General features: G+C 31.9%; 1 protein-coding gene across 4 annotated transcripts in view; it reads right to left on the bottom strand.

Moving 5' to 3' along the window:
• EPHA5 (EPH receptor A5) overlaps positions 1 to 25,310 on the bottom strand; it is a 360,922-nt gene that overhangs the window by 34,315 nt on the left and 301,297 nt on the right. For 2 of the 4 annotated variants that reach the window (XM_011940291.1, XM_011940292.1), the window contains exons 9-12: positions 23,602 to 23,667; positions 14,088 to 14,155; positions 12,647 to 12,772; positions 11,706 to 11,891 (exon numbers count right to left, since the gene is read on the bottom strand). In XM_011940291.1, the coding sequence (XP_011795681.1) occupies positions 11,706 to 11,891; positions 12,647 to 12,772; positions 14,088 to 14,155; positions 23,602 to 23,667 (446 nt within the window). The remainder of the gene's footprint in view (positions 1 to 11,705; positions 11,892 to 12,646; positions 12,773 to 14,087; positions 14,156 to 23,601; positions 23,668 to 25,310) is intronic. The other 2 variants (XM_011940293.1, XM_011940294.1) reach the window with 1 other exon arrangement.

The following is a 25,310-nucleotide window of genomic DNA, read 5'->3' as shown; positions in this document are numbered from 1 at the left end:
ATATATATATTTATTTAAAATGTCTTCTTTAAGAAATAAGCTAATTCCTGATATGATGATATCTTAGTGCTATGGGTGAGTCAGTGAGAAAAATGTATCATGAGGTTAATAACAGATTGACATTTAAGATTCACACACACACACACACACACATACCCTTGCCAATATCATCACTAATTTATGTAGGAAATGTGTTTAAGAATAATTCTATGAGTTTTAGGATAAATTTTATTTTAATAGAAGTAATGATATAATGCATCCAATAATATTCAGTGAAACACTTGGAACAAATTCATCTTTCTAACTCTCACAATTCTAAATAAAATCTCCATCCTATCTAACTGCCCTGTTTATGATCCCTTTAATGTATATTGTATTTTCCTTCCTTTACCCCTATGTTTCTGTAACTCCTTTCCTTAGGGCTACCTGCCCTTCCTCTCTCTGCCACACACTTAAAATCTTGATTAACCCCACTTTTCATTTTTTAAAGCCCCGTTCTAATTGTTATGTGAAAGATTTCCTTAGCAGTCATTAATTATGATGAAAAGTGTTCTTCTCCTTTTGTATCTGACATTGGCATGTAGCCTAGAGGTTAGTTGGACAGACTCTAGAGCCATACTTCTGGAATTTTCATCACAGAGCAATCACTCACTATTATGTGCTCCCAGGCAAGTCAATTCTTATCTCAGTGCCTCAGTTTTCTCATCTATAAAATGAGGATAGCAATGGCGCCTACCTCATAGGGTTGTTGTGAGTATCCACTAAGTCACATGGTTATGCAAGGCACTTAAAATAGTTCCTATTACTCAGAATTTGCTATGCAAGGATTTAACATTTTAAAAATAAATTTTATCAACTTTGTATCTGTGTGTTAGCTTCCTTGCTAGATGTAAGTTGACCAAGAGAATAGATCACCTTATTCCGTATAAAATTGTGACATTTCATACATAGTATGTCTGTAATACAAGATGAAAATTGCAAGATAAAAAATTCTTGCTATACAAGAAAATATCTAGAAAACAGTTGCTAGTTTTATCATTCCACGTTTTCACTATATTTTAAGACATGCCCCTTCACTCTTTAATAGAAACACATGACATAAAACTTGTTTTAATTTAAAATATTTTGAGTTAAGAAAAAGGAGACTTATGACAATAAAATTACCATAATGTCCATTAATTAACTTTTTAATTTATGAAGAGAAACAAATACTATACAATTGTGAAATGCATTATAATTAATTTAATGACATTCTTCAGAAGAGCGTCCGTATTTTACTGGATAGTTGATTGACTCAGGTCATAGAATGACAACTTACATATTTACACATATCATATTATCCAGAAGTACAAAGACAGATGTAGAATAGATGACTATTACATATGAAAAGGAAATAAGTGGGAAGAAAAAAGAATTTTTTATTCCCAGATCACTTAAAACTCACTGTTTATAATAATAATGTAGGACAAGTGAGTCTAATTCTCACTTAATTATCTTCTCATAAAATACTCTAGAGACAGTATTTCTTTAAATGGAATGCGGTAAGTGTATTGCAAATGCAACCACATTTCCTCGTCCTCTAAAGTTTATAAAAGTTGTGAAAAATATTTGTCTAAAATATTTTATTTGACACAGGTCTGTAGATGCCTATGTTAGGTGAGAGATCACATATGCAGAGAGTGTGCATTTTGGATGTAATTTAATCTGCACCTTGAAGAGCGAAGGACTCACTGGTGTAATAAAAGGTGACCAGAATTCCAGAAAGGGAGGTGGCACATGTCTATGCATATTGCCAAGAAAGATCCCATCAAGTTCAAATATGGTCGGAGCTCGGAATTTTTTCTTTTCTTAAATCACAAAGTCACAGGAGATGAGGTGACAAATACCGACCTTAAAACTAGATAGAAATGAAATTTCTTAGTAGAAACATAATTCTTTAGATTGTATTTGTAAATGGCTCGAGAACACAACAGGAAAAAATTGATAATGAGATTTTTATCATTAGTATAATTTTAATCTACATTCATGAATAGAAAATGCTTGCAACTTAAACTTTATTTTAATTATATTGTCAGACTCTTTCTGAAGGACCTCAGGCAAACTCTAAAATAGACACAATTCTGCTTCGGGCTCTTTTTATCCATTCTCACATCTCAGAGCCCATTTCAACCTTTTATATTCATCTGAAGTCCTTTTCTTTCAAGGAAACAAAAGTAATATACCTCTCCCAGGAGTGACAGCCCCACTGTTTGAGCACGGCTACCTATATGTCAGAATTTGTACCAGCGATAATGCTGAAATATCCTGGATCACCCTGTGATATTAGGCATTATCCCATCATTTGCCCAGTTTCAGGAATTTGAAAGTACTCAGCAAAGAAACTGTTACTCGTATAAAGGGGACACATGGGAGACTCCGGCATCAGTTATTACCCACAGTATAGAAAGATTTCAATCAATTTACAATGAATAGAGCCAAAACAGTATGTACCTGACGAAGATCAGCCCTAATCTAACTAAAAGGAGGCCTAGGTTTTCTGGAATCAGCCTGTAATTCCAGAAATCCTCCCTGTGTGCCTCTTTTACTTGGATTCTGCCTGATCTCGCCCCTCATTTACAGAAATCTATTGAGAGGGTTGTCACATTATAATGAATGGAAAGACCTGAATTCTAGCAGACATCTAGAGAATATAGTCTCAGCTTTTCCTGCATGGCACCTCTCAGCTCATATCACATGAACAGACGCTGTGTTCCACTAATCTATGTTATCATTATCTACTTTACCCCATGTCCTTTATGTTTGCAGGGCTTTTCCTGTATTTCTACTTACAGCACTTTCAGTTTCTTTCTTCTTTCCTTTCTAGAATTTCTTCTTTCTGCCTATCTTTTTATATTTTAGGCTCTCTTTTTAGAGTTGGGGTCAGTGGTAAATACAACCACTGCTCACCCAAGATCTAGAGAGTAGGATTTGGATGGAATTCTCATAAAAAATTATCTCTTTCTAGGGAAAATCTGCATCTTAAATTCAAACCAAATTCATTGAACTTAGAAGACGGAATTTATACTCTAAAGAGAATGCACTGATCAGACAACGTGTTCGCACTGTATAATATACATTTGGGAGAAAAAAGAGAGATAGACACCTGGTATTCATCCTGTAAGATTTTTCAGCTAGTGTCACCTAATTTTTAAAGGCAGATTAATTATTTATGACAGTGTAGGTTGTGATGTGAAAAACAAAAACATTATTTGAGAAAGATGATAAGGACCTAAAACACCTCTCATATTTCACATGATGGGGGAAAAGCAATTAAAATGAATGTTTGCAAACAAGTATGATCTTCTTTTGTTGACAGGAATAAGACACTTCAGGACCCATTCGATTATTTTTCATGCTTGAGTCATTTTAATGCTAATTATATTTAATTTGGCTTATGTTTTGTCTCAGTTCCTGCTAGCCTGCAAAAATGACATAGCAATAATTAACATGGCTTACTCTAACCCTTGTAAATTCAATAAAAGTGTATAAATCATTTTCCATTATCCAGCTTGAAGTACAGACAAAGAGTAGATCTGCCAATAATTTTGAAAGCATGTTATCAAAAATCCATATAAAAAGAGCTCATAAAGCATGTCAAAACATGATTTTAATCACAGAGGAGAGTTTTTATTACTTTCTATTATTTACTGAAGGCCCAGCCTGGGGAGAGTACATGAAGTAACAGAAATACATTATTTGAGAAATTTATCTTTATTATTGATAACTATAAAAGAGCTCAAATTTATTGAGCATCTACTCTTTATAAGGCAATGTTATTGATATTAAAATTCTATAACTGTGATATTATAATAGACTTTTTCAGTGAAGGCAAGTAAGGCTCAGAAAGGTTCAATATATTACTTGGGTTGCCTAGAGCAAGTTATATAAGAAGTAAAGTTGAGAATCAAATTTATATCTATCTGAATATTAAGGTTGTTTTCCTTTCTCCCATACTGTGATGCCTGCCAATTCAAAATATTTACTTTGATTTCATTTTAAAAACTCACAAATATTCACTTTTTGTGTGTTAATACAAACTTGGGAATCACCAATACGGCATAACTAATTATTCAGCCATTGATGGCAGATCTAATTCAGGAATTCACCTTCAATAAATATTCTATTTTTATATATGCCCATTATCCACATATGATCCAAGCAGTGTATTGTGAACAATCTTGGATTACATTCACAAGAGATACTTAAAGTAGTTAAACCCACAGAAGCAGAAAGTAGAAAGGTAGTTTCCAGGAGCTGTGGGGACAGGGAAGTGGAGGGTTGCTGTTCAATGTGTACAAAATTACAGTATGCAAGATGAAAAAGTACTAAAGATCTGCTGTACAACACTGTGTGTAAGGGTAATAATACTGTATTGTACACTTGAAAAAATTTAAGGGTGTATAGCTCAAGATGTGTGTGTATGCTTTTTTTCTACAATTACAAAAAAATTAGGTTTTTTTTTTTACTTATTATGTAACTTTTTGGTGCTAACGTCCATTACAAATCTCCAAAAGAGAAGAGAATATACCTTTCCTGATAATACAATCCTTTGCCATAAGATATCTCAAAGTTAGGTGAAAAAAATTTGGGGAATGTTGATCTAGTCCTTGTTTCTCAGAGTATGGCATCTGACAAGCATCATAGACATGGCCTGGGAACTTATTAGAAATGTAAAATACCATTCCCCAATCAGATCTATTGAAACAGATTCTGCAATTTAGCAATATCCCCAGAGGCACATTACGTTTTTTGAAACACTAAACTAGGCTACATCACAAGAGTTGCTGCTAAATATAGGCTTATTATTTTATTTGCATTAATATCATCTTCCTTTCCAAAACCATTAGCTCATCAATAAACACATGATACCACTTAGGGCTATCAGTTAGCATTTCATTTAGAAGCCTCATAATTCACTGGAAAATTATTGTCACTGCATTTCTCTTAGAAATATATTTTAAGATTTGTAAATGACTGAAAGTAAGCCTCTGTTTATACTTATATGCCTATAGTATGATTTCATTATACCATCTTATTTGCATTGTTTTCTATTTAGTACACTTATGCTTGCAGCTGTTTCAAATTTATTTTATTCTTACCCCAAAGGAAACTTGGGATAACACAAATATGGTGAATCAATTATTAATTGATAATGGTCAACCAGAAAATAAGATCTTGTACTTGGGGTAGGAATACGTAATGCTTATTAAAAGTGGAAAAAACAAAACAACAAAAATAAAAACAAACTATGAGCAGAACTTAGAAATGGACTCAGATATTTTAATTTTATTATGGTTCTTATTTGCTGGCTAACGTGTTGGGACAAGTCCTTTGTAAAATTATATAATTTCAGATCGGGAAAATAAGACAAAATCAAAAGTTTGCATACCTCACCTGAGACAGGGGCATGGAAATGCAAAATGTCTCTATGGGTAGAAATTCCAAGCTTTCCTAAATATCCTCTTTATTTCAGATTGTTTACATTAATGTAAACTTTCTCAATAGATGTTCATTTCTCAAATTGAAAACAAACTAGCATTGTTCTTACATTAGTGAAAATGGTTAATACAGTAATTAATTATGGAATCAGAAATTATAGGCTTTTCAGAAGAGATGGAGAATCTAAAAATGATCAAATCTGACAACTTGGTTGTATTAATAATGAAAATAACTTTAAAACACAGTTTCATTTATTAACAGTCAGTCTGCAAGTCAGTAAATTTCTTTCTATAAACCTATATGTTTTTCAGATGATTGAGATTTAGATTCTTTAAGAGACAGCACTTGTAAATATCTCATTTTTAGTATATGTGTATTTACTAAACACTTGTATCTGCCTTAGCAAAGAAAAACAATTACCAAATTAATGAGCTTGGTTCTGTTTCTACTTCAGTTTTAAAGTTATTTATTTATATCATTGTTTATAACTGGTTCATGTAATTTTATTTCTTCTTGTGAAGTGGAAGACATAAAATTAAAGTTTACTCATACTTCAAACATTTTTCTTTTTACTTATTGGGACTAAAGTTAAATCCAACTTTATGCACAACATCTGTAATTGTATGCTAATAGGTATCTCAAATTTAACATGTCCACAACTGAACTACTGATTACCAAGCATAATCTTGTTCCTCCCAAACTCGTCCCCATAAATTGCAACTCCTTTTTTTGAGGCACTCAGGACAAATAATTTATAGTTATCATTGACTCCTTTCTTTTTCTCACACTTCACATCAAATTCACAAGAAGGTTTACTGTGATTGCCTTCAAAATATCTACAAAATCCAACCACGACCCTCCACCATGTTAGGTCATTACACTGACCTAATCCATAATGATCAGTGAACAATATAAATTAGCTTCCAGTGCCTCCCTGCTTCAACACTGGGTCCTACCACATCTTCTTAACCCAGCAGGGTCCTGTTAAGGTGTAAATCAAATTCTATCCCATGTTAACTCTACAGCTTCAAAGTTCAGATTAAGAGATGGTCTTTGCAGGCACCAAAGAGTTTTTACAGTTTATTCTCCTACTACATCGTTAATCTGAATTCTTACCAAAGACTCCTCTCAATCATTCCACTGCAGAGACAATGGCCTTCTTGCTGTTTCTTGAACCTTCCAGGCAAGTTCCCTTAGAGCATTGCTGGTCCCTCTTCCTGTAACAGTCTACCTCCAAATGTCTGTAAGACCCCAAATTTTAATTTGTTCAAGCCTTATCTAAGTAAAATAGAAAGCACCCACTCTCAACAGAAGCAACCCCCAATCTCCTTTCCCAGCTTGATTTTCTCCATTTAACATTATTATCTTAAGTTATTTGTTCATTTAATTTCTGTCTCCATCGCCCAAAGGTAAACCCTATAAAGGCAGAAATTCAGTCGGTTTAATCTCTGCTATAGCCCCACTGATTAGTAAGAATAGACCTATATTAGGTGATCAACTAGTTTTTTGAATAAATAAATGTTTCTTATCAAGCATGTACACAGAATGATGAAATATGAGGTTGGTTATATCCACTGTTTAAGAGTTTGGATTTTGGAATCAGAGAGAGATGTTTTAAAATCTGCCATTATTCCCATGCTAGTTTTATGATATTGGATAAGATATTTAACTTTTTTAATGCTAATTTTTCCCCTCTGTAAAATGAAAACAAATGCTAATGTCTACAGCATAGCATATTGTGCAGATTAAAAGAGATAACATATAAAGAAAACTAAGCTTAGTAAATTCTTAATGCAATGTCAATAATAATTAATAGTGGTATATGCAAGATTTGATTTTCAGAAAATTTCCTTCCTATTAATTTTATTATTATTTTTCATAAAAGCCCAAGGTTTTATATAACAAAGTTTTTAAATTTAAAACATAAACTATATCATTCTAACTAGCCTACGATCTTTACATAGCCACAATTTATTCATTCACTATTTTAATTTCCTCCTTTTTTTTATTATCTAATGTGTCTGGCCCTTGGCTAGACACAAAGGGGGCGATAAACCTATGCTGGTTTCAATGAGCTCATTGCATAAGAAGGGTGATAAAATATTTGCAGATGTAATTATGAAAAAGCATATAGCATGACAGAGTATACAGAAATGCTACTGTTATTTAGACAATTACTTCTGACTGAGAATTCATTCATTCAACACATATATAAAGTGCTACACATGTTGGGCTTGGATCTAGGAACACACAAGTGAGTAAAACAAAAACCTTTGCCCTTCAAAGTTCATATTTTGAAACTTTTACTCTAATGTAGAAGTGGGAAGCTTTTCTTTACTCAGCTATTCAACATAATTGAAGGCCTACTTTATGCCAGGCAGGCACTCAAGATTGAAGGAAAAATGAAGATAAATGACACTGATCTCATAGAGGTCACATTTGAATTAAACCTGAAGGTCAAGAAGAGAGAAGAGAGGACATTTTAGGCCTTACTGAAGTATCTCAAGGGGGCAGAGCAAGAATAAGGTAGAGTTTTCCAGAAAGAAAATAGTGAACTATTGAAATATGTATCAGATTAAGTATGAAAGTCTATGCAGTTTGGTTGATTTGTTTGCATGACTGCTGATGAAGCATGATAGGAAAGCAGTGATTTGAGGGCAATGTGTATGGAGTGGACTAAAGTGGAAAGTGACAAAATGGGAAGAGTAGTGGAAGACTGTTGGAATAATGTTAGTTAATATATAATAAGAGCCTGTATAAAGAAAATGATCTTACTAGACAGACTGAAGTAATATATTTGAAAGATAATTACAAATTTACACAATAAGTCAAAACTGTCTAGCAGTTTAGGCAATCAATGTAATTGGAGTTTCTATCTCTGCAGATATAGAAATAAAGAGAAAGAGAAATTCCTCTAATTTTTCTGTAATGTTTTGTTTAAATTTATTAATTTTACAGAACTAAGCTTATTCATACATGATTCTAAATTAAGAAATAAAATTATAACTAATCCTAAGACTGAATAGATATTCCTTTAGTCAGTTCGGATAATAATTTTCCACTGATGGTAGACGAAATCTTCAGGAACTGAAGGATGCTGCAGTGAAAAAGTTATAACTTTTTTCTCCTTTTTATCTTTTTCCCGAATCTCATTAAATAGCAAAAGCTGGCACTGTGTCTATTACACTAAAGTGCCTTGCATTTCAAATGAGTCAATTAAGCCAGGACCTGTGGGGTTTTTTTTTAATGTCATTTGTCATGAAAGAGCTTTAGAATATATGTATCTATTTATGATGGTTCCTGTTTCACAATAAATCACAGAAGGAATTTGAATGGGGGCTCAAGCTTCTGGCACGTGATACTGGAAAGATGAAGGCTCATGATGACACCACCCATAGAAGGGCTACTTCAGACTCCCTACCTCAGCTTCAATAAGAAAAATCACAAGACTTAGTTGCACTTATGTCTCATTATCTGTGTGCTGCAGGTTGAGAATAATTGCTGAATAAATTAGCATCAGATCAGAGAGCATGAAATTAAGGACACAAATAAAGTGAGTTGCAACATGGTAAATTCAAAACAAGTTGAAGACTTCCTAAGTTGAACATCAAGAGCTAAATTTATAAAGGAGAAATATTGTTTCAATAAATGTATAGAATAAACGTATAGAATAAATTAAACATACAGAATAAGAAGTAAAAGCAAATAAATATTGTAAGTATTTACATTTTTCTTTACATATATGTGTAGCCTCATGGTGAGCAGCAACATCCAGCAGAATATTTGATTAAGAGATAGAAATTTAAAACTGCCTTTCTAATTAAAGTAACATTTTTTTAGAATAGAATTCATAAAATCTAGATATGATCATTTGTTGATATTGAAACTAGCTCCTAAAAATGCATATGCAATATATGAGAAACTTGTTCGTATTATTACAAGAAGTTGTCTTAATTTATCTCAGTCAGGACCCAGAAAATAAGTAAGTTTTATAATAAAGATCTGTAAAATACAGTATGTTTACGTAAATATTTAGGATACGATCTTTGTCTTCAAGGAACATACATTTTTTAGCTAGAGAGCTGAAACATATAAGCAACAGAGACAAAAAAAGTAAGATTTAAATAAGACTTTTGAACCAAATGAAGAAACATTATAGACTTGCAAAAATTATCTTGTAGGCAGAGTGTTCAAAAGAAGAAATTACTTCAGGGCAAAGTGGAAGGGATTATTTCACAGATCTGGTAGACTTTGAGTAAGTTTTCAATGAACTTGAGAAAGTAGTGAACATGAGGGTGTAAATTTCAGAGAAAGAGGCAATGAAGGCAGGGCAAAATATGAGGTAGTTTAAAATGGACTAAGCATAAAATGGATATGGAGAAGTTCAGAGCATAGGAAGAGAGATAAGTGGAGAAGTAGTAACTATGTACTAAATACATACTTACTTTGTGCCTTGCCCATTCTAAACTTCATCTATATTAATTCATGTCATCTTCACAATAATGCTACAAAGTATTCTCACCCCATAGCATTAATGTGGAAACTAAGGTTTCAAATGTTTATGATGTGCAAAACCACATGTTTATATTATAATTAAAATTCAAATCGCATCACTAGATGCATAGTCCATGTTCTTGACTATTATGCAACGTTGTCTTCCATGATAATAACAGTAATCTGCCATTGTTCTAAATATTACATCTTAACTCATTATGAAGGGTAGATTGGCTGCCTACAGAGTTTGCATTCACCCTGGGGTAACGGGACGTGATAGTGAGAGTTTATTTTCAGAAAGTTAAATTTGTCAGCCACGTGAATGAGGCAACGAAGATGGAAATTATCAAATGTTGCTTACTATTATTACTGGTACCATCATTAAGAACTATGTTTTATATTAGATAATACCATTTCTACATAGCAAATGATTTTACTTAATCTCTGTTGTTATGATTCTTGCTTCTACAGTATCGCCACTTGCTATCACAGATGTTCTTTCAAAGTCCTTCCCCTCAGATAGAATATAGCCACATTCAAATTCTAATTTAATTTTATTGCATCTGTGACCATATTTTTATATTATATTCTTATTTGACATATTTCCACACATCCATTAAAGAATATCCTCATTATAAAATATTTTTGTTTCATTCCATTTAAAAAAATGTGCTGTTTCCTTTGACTGTCTCTCTCTTGAGCCTGCCTCCTGCCTTTCTTTAGCAATTGTACACTTTTCTGATAAGACCTCAGGATTGCCTTCTTGCTCCAGAAATGTCCTGTCTGGGTTTCGATCAAGTAAAGAATAATGTGTGGGTATATACTCAACTGGAGGAAGAAAATCCAAGATTTGAAGAAACCCACATCTGTAGGTTATTTTATTCTTTTCCTGCATTCCTCTCTGAGCATGCTTCCTGGAGATGTGTACCTCTTTAAGATATGGATTTTGGTAAGTGATGTGTAGGGTGTCAGGAATAAAGGAAGGAATCAGAACACATAGGAATGGTAAAGAAATAATGAATACAAAGAAAATGAAGGCCAATGTATGTGCCACAATAATACATTATTTGTTGACTGAAAATGACTTAAAATCCTTGTATTGCAAGGCTCACCACACGAACACATTTACAAAACACTAACACACATTTAAAAAGATGTAAAATTCTCGATATTTTTGAGAAAAAAAAAAAAAACTAGATTTGCTTTCACAACAACAACAAAAAATTCGTTAAAAGGAGCTTCCCTGTCTTCTGTGGTTGTTACTTTCGCTAGAACTATTAACATATCTTTAAAAAAATGAATAAACAAAATGAACCTGACTATAAAGAATTGCTTAAAAGGTGGCATTGCTATGGTTATAGGAATCCTTTTGAATGTTAAACTTCAATGCCTTCATCAACACTTTGAAGTTAATATTTCATTAGGATAAAAAGTAAAAGAGCCAACAGTTAAAAAAAAAAAAGTTGATATATTTACTGCTCCTTTTATCTGGATACATTTTTGTCTGGCATTGAATTCATAGCAAATGAGTTAAAATATATATTTTAAAAGATAGATAAAAATTCAAGTTCATTGAAGATTAGCTTTAACAAAAATCTAAAATACACGATGAACATCAATATTAGAGAAATTAATATATTACAATCTTGGTTTCTCTTTACCCTAAAATTAATAATGATCTAAAGAGATATTGATGATATACACACACATGTATAATTTGCCATCATACTTACTTTTGGTCACCACACCTTCTAAATGGATGATGTTAGGATGATCAAACTGTCCCATGATACTTGCTTCACCTAGGAAATCTCTGCGTTGCTTTTCAGTGTAACCTACTTTAAGAGTTTTGATAGCCACAGGTAATTCTCTTTTTCCTGGTAGTTTCAAACGTCCACTACAAACTTCACCAAATTCACCTTGTGATAAAGATGAAAAAAATGCAAAAACGCATTTGAAATTCTTAGTCTATTAATACTTGAATGCCCTCCTAGACTCCTAAGGCTTAGACGAAAAAACAAAAATCAAACAAACAAACAAACAAAAAACAGTCAGAAAAAGGTAGTCTACACTACGTTATTGATAGTAATGAAAATAAATAGTATATTGGAGCAAACCATAGCAGATGATCTTAAAACACTTTAGGGACTATTAGCTTCCTCCGTCTCACCTACAAAAACCTTAAAAAAAAAAAAAAAAAAGCTACAATGAAATTAAAAGAAACTAACTAAAAATCACTTTTTCTTCTTTTTCTGTCTACTGTAGTAGCAATAAGAAGAGAAAAGTCAACCAGATTATAGCTAGAAAAAAAGGAAACAATTTTAAGACAGATATAAACTGAATTACATACATACTTTTGGGTATTACAAATTCTCTCTCTCTCTCTCTATATATATATATATATAATATATATATGTATATTATATATATATAAAATAGTGAAACATCTATTTAAATTTTTTTTGTTGTTTTTAAATTTTATAAACCAGATATTTGCTGGTTTAAGCATGAGTTACACAGAAGGTTGTATTAAAATGTGATCAATTACATATCACTTTGAATGTAAGCCAATTACAAAAGATTAAAAACATTCTCTGTTAGATCAGGACACTGATATATTACATTCTAGAATACAAACAAAAGTTAAAAGTCAAAGTCAAACACATTGTTGTACCTGCTCCAATAACTCTCTCAATGGTGATACATGATGCTTCTATCTCCTTGGCAAATTCATGGACAGCTTGATTGGGATCCTCATAGGTATGTGGATCAATATAAGTTCTTACTCCTGGCAGTTTAACTGTAAAAGTAAATCGGCATTAAAATAGAAGTAATTGTGATGGATGAGCAAAATTATGAACTTTATTAACATGCAAGTATGGCTTAAATCCCTAATTCCTAGAAGTAGCCAAACTGCAAGGACCAGCCCTCTCCTGAGTTAGAGTTATTTGTACAACTATATCAGTTTTATAATTTTAGAAATCTGTTTGCAGGCACAAGAAATGCATAAGTAATGACATATCTGAGAAAACACACCTCTCAATGATAATACTTAGAAAGTCTCTGAGGCAAATTAAGACAATGTTATTCACCGAACTAGACAATACAATACAAGTGCTTAATTTGCTGGTTTATTTTTCAATATTTCATATGGACGATATTCAATATAATCACATTATTATTAATTTTAATGTTATACAAAATGATTTCAAGTAACTTTTCTGGTGGTATGGTGCAAAAAGGCTGACATATAAGTCAAAAGAAAGTATTCTGCTTCTCACTGTATTTCTGTCACTGCATGACATTAGACAAGACTTATGCTCTCTGAGTTTCAGTTTTATCACCTTTAACGGTTGCTAATATCACCTCATTAAGTTTTTTGGAACTAAATAATATTAAATAAGATAGGATTAGGAGATGAACTCAATGCTTTGCAGCATGAGTTATAGCTTTAACGATTTTGACATTTAAGATGGCAGAGAGGAAAAAAAAAACAAATATATTTGTCACTCACTTGGCAAACCAACTCACGTTGCATCATTTAAGGAAAAATAATAAAACATCAAAATTCAACTCATTTGGACTAATTGTTAAAACTCTTTATTAAAACATGATTTTCTGCATTATTTTTTAAAACATGGTCTTTTTAAGTCATTTGAACCAAGATTACTGCCACAGGATCTGTTCAGGTAAATTCCCACTAAAATGCTAGAAGAAGAAGAAAAAAAAAACCTGAGAAATTTTACTTATTTAACCTGATGATGTTACTTAGTGATAGATTTCTACTCATTGCGTTGCTAGGAATTAGAATAGGCCAGAACATTTTATTTGAAATATAGTAGCTCTTTATATTAAGCAAAAAGTTTTTATTTTGATTATAATGAAAGTATTCTTTAAATAATTGAATAAAGCATTCAGCTATTACCTAAAGCATGCCAGAAATACCCAAGTCCATATTCTTTACAGGAATGTAACAAATAGAACACTTTTTAAAAAAAACAAAACAAAACACTATTTTGGTCAGTTATTATAAATCTTCTAGCCTGAAAAGAAACTTAAATAACAATAAAGTGTCCCTTATTTTATTCTGTTTTTATTTTTTACAATTTGCTTACTGTGCCCATTATGAAAATGCATCTTTTCCTCTTCTGGATCTTGTTTTGCTTTGCTGTAGCCACACCGCCTGGAACAAAGTAAGCTAGAATTAGCCACATCTGACAGTGGTGAATCAATCACATCAAGCCCAGAAGCATGAAGCACAATTGAAATTATTGCAACTCTAAACTGATTTTCATACTAGTAGTTTGGATGAGACCTATATCCCTAGCCAGTGTTCCTCACTAAGAAAATAATCTTGCATAGATTTCACTGAGAAGTCTGAAGCCATTCAAACCTGTTTTTAAACTTCCCTTCACCAAATACTATATACCAGACATTGTTGTTCTCTTTTCCTCTTTTACTTTATTTTATTTTTATTTTTTGGCATTTCAAATGGCCACTGCCTCTTTCTGAATGAACTGCCCAAAAAATAATAGTTTCTTGCCTTCATCACCCTGCACAATAGGGTTTTGATTTTTGTTTTTCTCTCTACTGTTTTGGAATCCTCAGTTGTTCCACTGACAGAAAACTATGAAACTCACCACAACTTGCAAAGCCTCTCAGCTTCGCTTTTCAAACCTTTGTCTGTCTTTGTTTTCTCAATTATCCACAAATTTGCAAGTCTTTTCAAATTTCTCTTACTACTGGAAAAAAAAAAAAAAAAAAATCTGTCCTCCTAAGATTCACAAATGACATCTTAACTTCTAAATACAATCTTAGTTTTTCATTATTCCTGATGGATTGAAATCCCCAACTACTTTTCTGATTCCTTTCGCTCTTCTTTACATTGATGGATGGACATTTTCATAGGCCCTCCATGTGAACATCTCTGGTTCTCTCCTCTCAATCCATCTATTTCTATCAATTTAATTAATACTTCTATCTCACTGGTTTAATTTCTTTTGAGAGTTATGTTTCTATTTCTGGTAGATTTATTTTATAGGGGTATCCCACAAACATTCAAACACAATGGACCTGAAAATGAAATCACTGTATTTTTCTTTACTTCTTTCAACTATAGCTGCCTTCTTTTCCTGTTAATAACAGTATGGCCTTGGTCCCTTAAAAGCAAAGACTTATTCTTGTGTCCTTCACAACAAATTAGTGCCAAATCCCAGGAACTACGACTCATCCCTTTCTTTTCATTAACTCTAACATTTCCTCATTTAAGTTCCTAATATTTTTCCTCCACATTACTATAAGTGCCTTCAAAATGATGCTCCTCCACTCTATAACTCCTTTCCTAAACTATACTAGACATGGCTATAGCCAAATTATGGTATATAAGATGCTTTTCTATTGCATTAGCTATCTACTGCAAAATATTTAATGAAATAATGAGATAAAGATTCCTAAATGTAGCCCTAACATACACTTCCGGAATCAACTCCAACTTTTCATCTTCACTTGTACTAAACTTTCTCTTGAAATCTCCAGGATATTTCTCCATGCTTCCATACTTTTGCACATATTGGTTCCTTCACTGAGGATTTTCTTCATAACAATTTCCAACTGTCAAAGTTCAGCTCCATTTTTTTCCTTCTTCACATTTTTCTCGATACTCAAACTTAATGTAGTATTTTCCCTTTGGAGCACAATAGCTTTTTCTACCCTTTCTTGTGATTTCCGGCCTATGCTGCAGCATAGTCATTGGAGTATCCTTGTTGGTTTCCTTACTACTTTTTAGCTTCTTGAATGGCAATAAGTTTTATTCATCTGTAAAATTCGTGCAGTGACCTGGCATCTGACTCAGAGTTGACTCTAAAAATATTTGTCACATTGATGAATGAATAAATGAACGAGAGAATGATATTTGGATTATGTCTACACAATGACAGGTGTTTGGAGAGGGAATGTGCTGAATGAACACTGAATTGATGATTAAGCGTACAACATTAAACAACTGGCTAAAATGAAAATACTTAAATTATTTTTAGAGAAACTCTAAAGAAGTGATTTTACTATTCATAAGCTCCCAGCACAGCATTCAGTTTACTAAAAACAAAATTTCCGTTGATTTATGCATTAAGAAAAGGCAGCCAAATGACAGACTGATAAAATATTTTCATTACAAAATTGGTTGAGAACTACTATGTGATGTGTATGAAGTGTCTATTACACATGCACTAACAGAGACTGTCCTTTGATTACATATTCTAGGATATATTTAAAATATATGTATATTTTGATATTAAGGGAATATATTTTGTCATTTTACAATGTGTAACTACATATATATTACAAAAATGGTCAACACAATCCATCTTTTGTCATTTTTGGAAAAAAATACAGTTAGCTGGCTGGGTGTGGTGGCTCATGCTTGTAATCCCAGCACTTTGGGAGGCTGAGGTGGGCAGATCACGAGGTCAGGAGTTCGAGACCAGCCTGGCCAACACAGTGAAACCCAGTATCTACTAAAAATACAAAAATTAGCTAGGCGTGGTGGCAGGCACCTGTAATCCCAGTTGCTTGCAAGACTGAGGCAGAAGAATCGCTTGAACCCAGGAGCCGGAGGTTACAGTGAGCCAAGATCTTGCCACAGCACTCCAGCCTGTGCCACAAAGCTAGACTTCATCTCAAAAAAAAAAAAAAAAAAAAATGGGAAGAAAAGATACAGTTATCTTTATCATATTAAAAAACTGGCAACTTATTGGTAAAGTAACACTAGTAAATTTTCAGTAAACTTGAAGGAATATTGTTAACACATCACAACAGGGATCACGAGGCTTCAAATTTTATTCATAACATTTAAATACATTTGTCATTCCAGGGTCCTTAAGACATCTTAAATCACCTCACCAAAATGAAAAGGAGGGAAGAAACAAATACATTAAACCACACTGAAATTATATTTGGTCTATTCAAGCTAAGTTTTAAGTTATTTTAATACATTGTACATAATTTCACTAGATATAAAATTATTCTTTTAGCCTTTAATATATGTGCCTCTAGAGAGAACAGTTATTAATATTTCTTTTTAATAACATTTTAAATACAATTGTGTAAAATTATCCAGAGATTTGTGTTATTTAAATAATACTGACAATAACAACTTTGTTAGACGAACTCTACAGAGACCTAAAAGCTATACATGTTCTTACGATTTACATTAGAAAACAAACATCTATTAATCCACCTTCAACTCTCCCACCTTCAAAAAAAAAAGATAAGCTTTCAAAATTGTATCCTCAAGTAGTCTTTATCATTAAATAAACCTCATGGATATTTATGCTGCATGAAAATTCCTGGTATAAAAATGGAAATAAAATTTTGGATCTCATAACAAAATGACTTGGGAATACCTTGGTGAGGAGCAGTTAACATTGCATTACCTAGGGTGAGAGTCAGCAGCGCAATTGAAAGGAGTTATGTTTGACTATGGGCATCTCTGGAGCTCTATAACATATACCGCTGCATATCGCATTAACATGTAAAATTAAGTTCTGGAATCCCCCGAAGCATCATTAAAACAAACCTCAACAAGAAACAGCAAGTAAAAATGCAGCTGGCAGAGACTGGTACTCAGGCAGCGGTTCAGTCTCACTGAAAAAGCGTTTCAGGAAGCGTATTCATTCAGTATCATGTTCTGTACCTGCTCCAGATGCATAATTTTAACCAGTCAGAAAACAGTCAATAAATATGTCATTCTGTATGTAAATTGTACCTCCTACTTTCTGGAAATGATGTCTTTTTTTCTGAATGGAAAAGAAACATTTTTTAAAAATTTTGTTTTTATGACAATTTTAATGTGAGCTTTGAAATTATTATACTAAAAAGATCTGCAGTGTCTGTATTTAAAGGAATCACATCCTCTAATCATTTATACTCATGTTCTTTTAGAAAACAATGTGCTTTTGCTCTTTAGTAATAGAGATGGGCAGGAGAAATTATTCATAGGCATAACTCATACTCATAGTCATTAATTAATATTTATTTAAATGTCCTAGAGAGATGCTAGATATATAAATATAGCAATGATCTTATCATTTATTTAGAAATCAATCCATTTTCTCCCATGCTTTTTCTAAGGATTTGGATAATACATTTTTGATACTCTTAATGTTGATCTTAAAAATTTGGTTGCAGTTATAATATCTACATTTAGATACTTAAGATTTCTGTAATACATGAAATTAAAAAAAATTATGTAGATATGGACAGCCAATGAATAACTTAGTTTCTGAGTACAAATTTGAGACTTGATAATGAATTTGGGATATAAATGTCAAGAATTTCAGAGTACCAAGTAACGTACACAAGCAGTACTTTATAAATGGCACTCTTGTGACCAATGAGGAAAGGATAAGTGAACAGAATAGAAAACAGAGTGGAAATTCTTGCAAAACAATAGCCTCTATACTATCAGATCCTTCCATTGCTTTAGCCTACAGAAATATGCTCTAAATAATTTTTTTCACCTTAATCTAAATAAAGTAGAGCGGGATACAATAGGGGAAGAAGTGGTTTTGCATTTTATTTATTTAAAAGAGTAAGCATATGCAGTGTCTAGCTCAGAAATTGATACTCCTGTATTGTTCCTCTGTTTTCCAGATTGATTAAGAGATGCTTTTCCTATAAACTGAAGCAAAAATATTCAAAAAGCAACAGATTACAGTTAACAATAATATCTATATGAGATGAGAAAAAATAAAAACTCTTAATTGAGCCTCGTTTAAAGTCACATTTCTTCATATATGCACACTCCTGTATTCTGACATAACAAGGACCTCAACCATTGCATAATGTTGTATGTAAATGACAGTATATAGAGTATTTCACTGCTGGAAACTTGAAAGGAATAATACTGGTTTTTAGAAAATACTTTGAATTTTTCACTTTGGGATTTTTCTCCAATTAGACAAACGTTTAATTAAAGTCAGCTAACTTATCCTCATAAAATACATAAACATATGAACATTAAGTTATTAATGTATCTAATAAAAACTGAACATGGATTAAAGTTTGTTTTATGAGCCAGTATTCTTCAATAGGAATGCAAATGAATATGTACTGAAATGGGGCATTGGATATTTAGGCAGTCTTGCTAGCAAAACTGTGTGAGTCATTTATATTTTCCTTGTTTATACTACCAGAATATTGACATTTTGAGTTCTTCATAGATAGATTTAAGTCAGACAAAAAGTGCAGCTAATCTATTTTTATTTACTAAATATTTTCAGATATACTGATTAAAAGGAATTTACTTATTTAGAAAAACATACTTCATTGGATATGGGAATGATGTAAAATTATACCACACAAAATGAGAAAACAATTTTCTGAGTTCTTATCTCACATTTGCTCAAGAGTGCTAACAGCCCTATGATTAATGCCATGTGAGAAGCTAAATTATATCTTACTTGATACTTTATATATCACTTTGTATCTTCATATTATATAAAACAAAGAATTTTAAAACTCTTAGAATAAATCTCCTAAAATATCATACACATGAAATTGTAAATCTCTCAATAAATTATTCAAAATCTTTTAAAATTAGCTATAATAGGAAAATCTGAACATTTTCAAATTCTTCAAAATATGCAAAGATAAAGACTATTCTCTATGTTGAATTCAGTTGTAATTGACAGAATTTTGATATAACACTATCTATGACAATTAAATCTCTCTGTTTTTAAAAAGTTTTATTCTAATTCTAGAGTATATAATTTCCTATTAATGTTTAACTGTTTCATGGATACCTCTATTGGATTTCTCAATCTGAGAAGGCCCATTTCATATCTCCTGTAGTCTGAAGTTTCACAGCTATTTTTAAAAATGGATAGTTTGGAGCAGTTTGTGATTGTATTTTGCTTAGCAGGCCTTCAATTGAAATTAAATATACTCTATATACATGTCAAACAACATTCCCATCTGCCTACCACAAAGCACTTTAAATGGAGTTCTAGAATTATTACAAAGGGATGGTTTTCTTCTTTATGTCACTTTCATACCCCCGGCAGATATCTTAGAAAGATGAATAAAATAATTAATGTAAAGTGTGTATGAAAACAAAAATTTTCTCATTGCACATTTCAAGAAACAGTTAATATAGAGAAAGAAAACTGTATTGAAAAATTAGGATAAGAGTTAATGTTTCAAAGACATCACGATCATTTGACCAAAGAAATTTGTTTTGTTTGGACTTTGTTTTTAATCTCTTCATTGTATTTCTGAATTCTGAGATACACTAGAGTTCATTTATTATGTCTCTGATTTAAAATACTTTTAAAATTTAAAAAAAAGGATTTAAAAAGTGAAGCTTATTATCTACAGATCACATAATAGGTAAATGAATAAAATAAGAATTTAATATCTCTATTTTCAAAATAGTGACTGCTTTTCCCTTGCCACTTAAATCCCTCAAAGGATGTAGTAAATAATATGAAGACACCGAAAAGCGTGAAACCTAATGAATGAAGAAAATAATTTGACTCATTTGAATTTAAAAAATGCAAGAAATGCCTACTTTGGGACTATGGGATATTTTAGATGGATTTATAATAAATATTATGCTATAAATATACATTGGTTTCTGTAAGCACAGATGAATATTCGGGGATAAGGGGTAACATTAGAAAGTAGAGACATTATTACATTAAAACAATCAATTCAAAACTGGTTGTTTGTAAAAATAGATTTTTCTTTTTTTTTTTTTTTTGAGAAAGTTGAGCTGGTTGATATCACAATAAAGGCCACGGCAACTTAAATAATAACTTTGCTAAAATTGTGGGAAGCCTTGGGGATATGGTGTTTAAACTTTAGGCATCTGAGTTTCATTCAGAAGTAGTACAGAAATAGCTTTTATCACTGGGTAGATTTCAGTCAAAGCAGGGAGAACATTTGGAATATTAACATTATGTTTATGAATGTCACAACAAAGCAAACAGGCAACTATACGGATGAAAATAATTTGAGATAAAAGGATTTAAAAAGGCAACATGTAATTACAAATATCATCTTATAAATGGCACATCATGTATTTTTTTAAATGATGGATGTGGTTTCCTGGTGGGAAATTTGATAGATTAAAAATAAGAATCTCAGAGCCTTGGGAAAGTGTCAACACATTGGAATTGCTGAGCCAAGAATCTAGATGAATAGTTTTGAAACAATGTTCTTTGGAACCCTAAGTTTCCACAAGTTATCTCAGGGTATTTCTAAGAGTCAATGCATTTACAATGGACAGTTTTAATATATATGTATCATATTATATTAAGGTCAAAACTAACCACATATGGATTCATGAGTGATCTTTCAAGACACGAAAAACAATGGAATTCTAAGATTTAAAAGTCTACAAATTTCTGTTCTATAACTGCAGATGTGTCTGTTCACAAATGATGATGATAGAATTTTGAAAATGAATGACGTGGTTATTGGAAATGCTGGCATGATGAGACATGCAAAATTAGGTGACAGGATTTCAGATTTCTTAGTATTTTACTGACTCTCCTAGATAAATGGTTCTTCTCAGCTCTTAGTTTTTATTATATAAGGTTGTTTTCTTCCTAGTGCTTTAATCTAAACAAATACCATCCTTAACAGAAAATTTGTAGTAACATGAAATTACAAAATGAAACTTCACAAAATATAGCAATAAAGCATTTTTAGTTCTGATTCCTACCCAGTAAAAAATTGGACAAATTTTTTATTGTTTACATAAGCTCAGTTAAAGTTTGTTTCTTTGGCTTTAATTTGTTTTATTTTACCAAGAATATATTTTTTAATATTTCCAGCTTTTCCAGGAGTCTTTCCATGAAAACTGGTAGCATTTTACTGAGTGCCTAAATACATATGTGGCTAAATCTTTATTTTTTTTCACAAACACACCCACAGGCAAATACACATGCACATATACAAACAAACTCATTGCCTTCACAATTTTTAACTTTATTGGAAGAAAGATATTGTCATCTTCAGTTTACTGATGCGTTTTTTTTTTTTAAATAAGAGTTCTGCCTTCCTATTTTCCTTCTTTTCTTCTATTCATTTTATAAACCACCTGAAGCCAACAATACACTAGAAAAATATACTATTTTTTTAAATCAAGAATTTCAATCTGGCTAAAGCTAGCCTTTTCCAATACTTTCAAAGCCACAGACTCATAAATGTTCACACTTCCATTGAAGTATTTTTGAGATGTAGTTCAAGGTAAGGCATCAGTATCAATGTTCTTTTCTAAGTTGTAAATTATGCTTTTTCTGCTTCAGAGATGATTTATCGATGTTAACAACTATAAGTGACACTAAAGTAGAATAGACAATTCAATGACCAGTTTTAGATTTTCATAGCACAAAAACACACACCACACACATACACACACACATACACACACACACACACGTTAAAACCAAACTTTATACTATATTTTTTGCCAGATTTTAGTTTGTATTTATTTTGACACTGAAGCCCCATGCTCATAAGAATTTCCTGTGTAAGTTATTTGGAACAAATCTTTACCTTCATATTAAACTTTAAAACTTTCTCCAAATTGAAAATTTTTAGAAAATTGACAAAAATATTTCTAAATTACAACATTCTATGTTCGTTCACTCTCTCTTGTTCTCAGATCATTGGCATCCATTCTACCACTTCTCACGTTTGCACATCTGTATACCCTCATTCACACACAATTTTTTAAGCAACAAATATTACTTTATACCTAGAGAATACATCTAACAACTTTAAAGGCCCCTAGGAAACTCTATAGCTTTCTAATATGCATTAGAAATCTTTCCTTGGCAAATTCTGACTACAAACGACAACAGGATACAATAGTGCAAGGATTTAGGTTATTTAGTCTAGAAAGAAATTATCTGGAGTATTTCACTTTTCAGAAAGTAGCTCCCATTGTGTAGGAGTTCCAGTGCATCTGTGAATAGTCATAACCCCAGATGTATATTTAGGATTTGTACTTATAAATAATTAAGAGTATGCCATTTGGACACTGATTGAAAAATGTGCATATTTTTTACTTCACTGGTATCAAAGTGAGAATATCACTTCTAATATCTGTAATAATTCAAGCTTAATAAAATTAGGTAAACCATTTGAAATTACATGTGGCTTTCTTTTCCAGTGCCACATGTATTCACAACGATATGACAATAGAAGATCCAAGTTACACTGTGGTCATTCCACGGTTTTGGGAGACAGAAAAGGTGATTTTGCCTTGACAGAAGTAGCATTCTACTTCCACGTGTGACATGGTTTTTACTTGATGGAACAACGAAAACGGTGGCATGTTAAATGGGGAACATATAACTGCAATCTCACAACTCCCTCGTTTAAATCAGGTCCACAGTAAAAGCCTCAGAAGAGACGTATGAATGCTTAACATAGGGATGATGTGCCATATGCATAACATTTATTTGAAATAATCCATTGTGAAATCACTTGTTAGGATTCAATTTGGGGAGCCAGCTTTATTCTACTCAAATGTACACAAATGGAGAAAGAAAAGAAATGCCGACGGTAATACATATAGGTGGACATCACATAGGAGTGAAAGTGGGAGGGAACACTAACCATATTAGGCTTGGATGGGCAACAGCGCACAGGGAAGAAGCCCTCCCACAGCCACATTCGCAGCAACTGAAAAGCAAACAAGAGAGCCCAAGATAAGGAAGAGATCCCACTCCCTCAAATATAGCATAAAGACACTATGAATTTACTCAGGTGTCTGCTTTCCTTTTCAAAATCAAAAATCTCTAAATGCATACAATTAACTTTTTTCCACAGTGCCTTTCAAATTAAGAAGCGTTTTATGGATTTAAGAAATACAGAGTTGTAGTAAACTGTTATTTTTATTTTGCTTAAAGTGGTTATCAGTAGGAAATGTCATGAGCCAATATATTTGAATTAATTGTATGCAATTAATATAGACATAAATAAAGATGTAAGCCCATTTTAATATATCTCTCCTCAGAAATTCCCTCAAAATTTACATCAGAAGAAATCCTAAATAGCCCTTTAAATACATGTTTTGCACATAGCTTACAAACTTGGAAAGATTATAAAGACTTTCTTGTGTGACCCACTGATTTCTTATGCTTGTGGTATTACTTATCATAGCCTATTGAAAATGTTAGGCATATATAATTTCCCAAATCATTTACTGAGGCCTACCAATTTAATTTCACATTTCCAGATTTAAACATTGTATTTCCAAATATATATTTTCAGAGCACTTGCTATATAAAAAAGTAAACTATACAGACTACATGCATTTTTCCAGATATTGTAACACTGAAGATTCTTGTAATTTTTCTACATATTCATAATAATAAATCCAGGAAATACAAAGTAAACTATTTTTTAAAATACACTTTATTGATAGAAAACATGTAAACTGATGGCAGAATAAAAGACATAAGTCATTTAGTGCTTCAGTGAATTCATTTCTAGGTATTTTTAGACGAATAACATTTACAGTGATCTCAACAGAACTATAATGTGAGCTCAGTAAAGATACAATATACCAGCATGTATAGGCTTTCACTTAAAATCTGTTTTGAACTTTCATTTCTAGAAGTGTATCTACTCTATTTTATATCAAAAAAATAAGTAAACAAAACATAAATTTCCAATAAGTTTGCAAACACTAATGAAGATAGATGATTATTTCCAAATAAAATTCCAATGGATCTTTTCAAAGAAAAAGTAGACAATTTTAATATATTTTCTTTGTAGCACTGACAATATTTTAACTTGTAGTACTACTAAATGTCTGAGAATCTTACTGTCACTAAAATGAAATTCTGATTAAAAACTTGCTACATAACATTTATTTCCAATTTGTCTATTTATTATAATACATTTTAAAGAATATGTCAAATCATTATTTTCACTGTGGAGATATTGAGAGTCAGAGTTACAGTATACCAGAATATTAAAACAATCTAAGAGTAGTTAAGACATCTGTAGAGCATTTTGTCAGATCTTGATACACTTATTTACAGTAACACCTACTGCATTAATGTCTTCAACAATTACTACAATTTTATGTAAGTTAACTTTCCTACTGCTTCTGCCTCGTTGCAGCACTCAGATTAGGGGTTGGCAAACCACAGAGAAAGGGCCAAATCCAGTTCACGACTTGTTTTTGTAAATACCGTTTTCTTGGAACACTCACTTCTTGTTTTTTATGGCTTCTTTAGTGCTGCTGTGGCAGAATTGAGGAGTTGGGGCAGAGAATGTGTGGCTTACAAAGCCTAAATCAAATATCTGGCCCTTTA

The sequence above is a fragment of the Colobus angolensis genome, unplaced genomic scaffold, assembly GCF_000951035.1.
Source record: "Colobus angolensis palliatus isolate OR3802 unplaced genomic scaffold, Cang.pa_1.0 Scaffold189, whole genome shotgun sequence".
NCBI classification, from domain to species: Eukaryota; Metazoa; Chordata; class Mammalia; order Primates; family Cercopithecidae; genus Colobus; species Colobus angolensis.
Note: the sequence above shows the minus strand (reverse complement) of the source record. Positions and strands in the feature narration are given on the sequence as shown.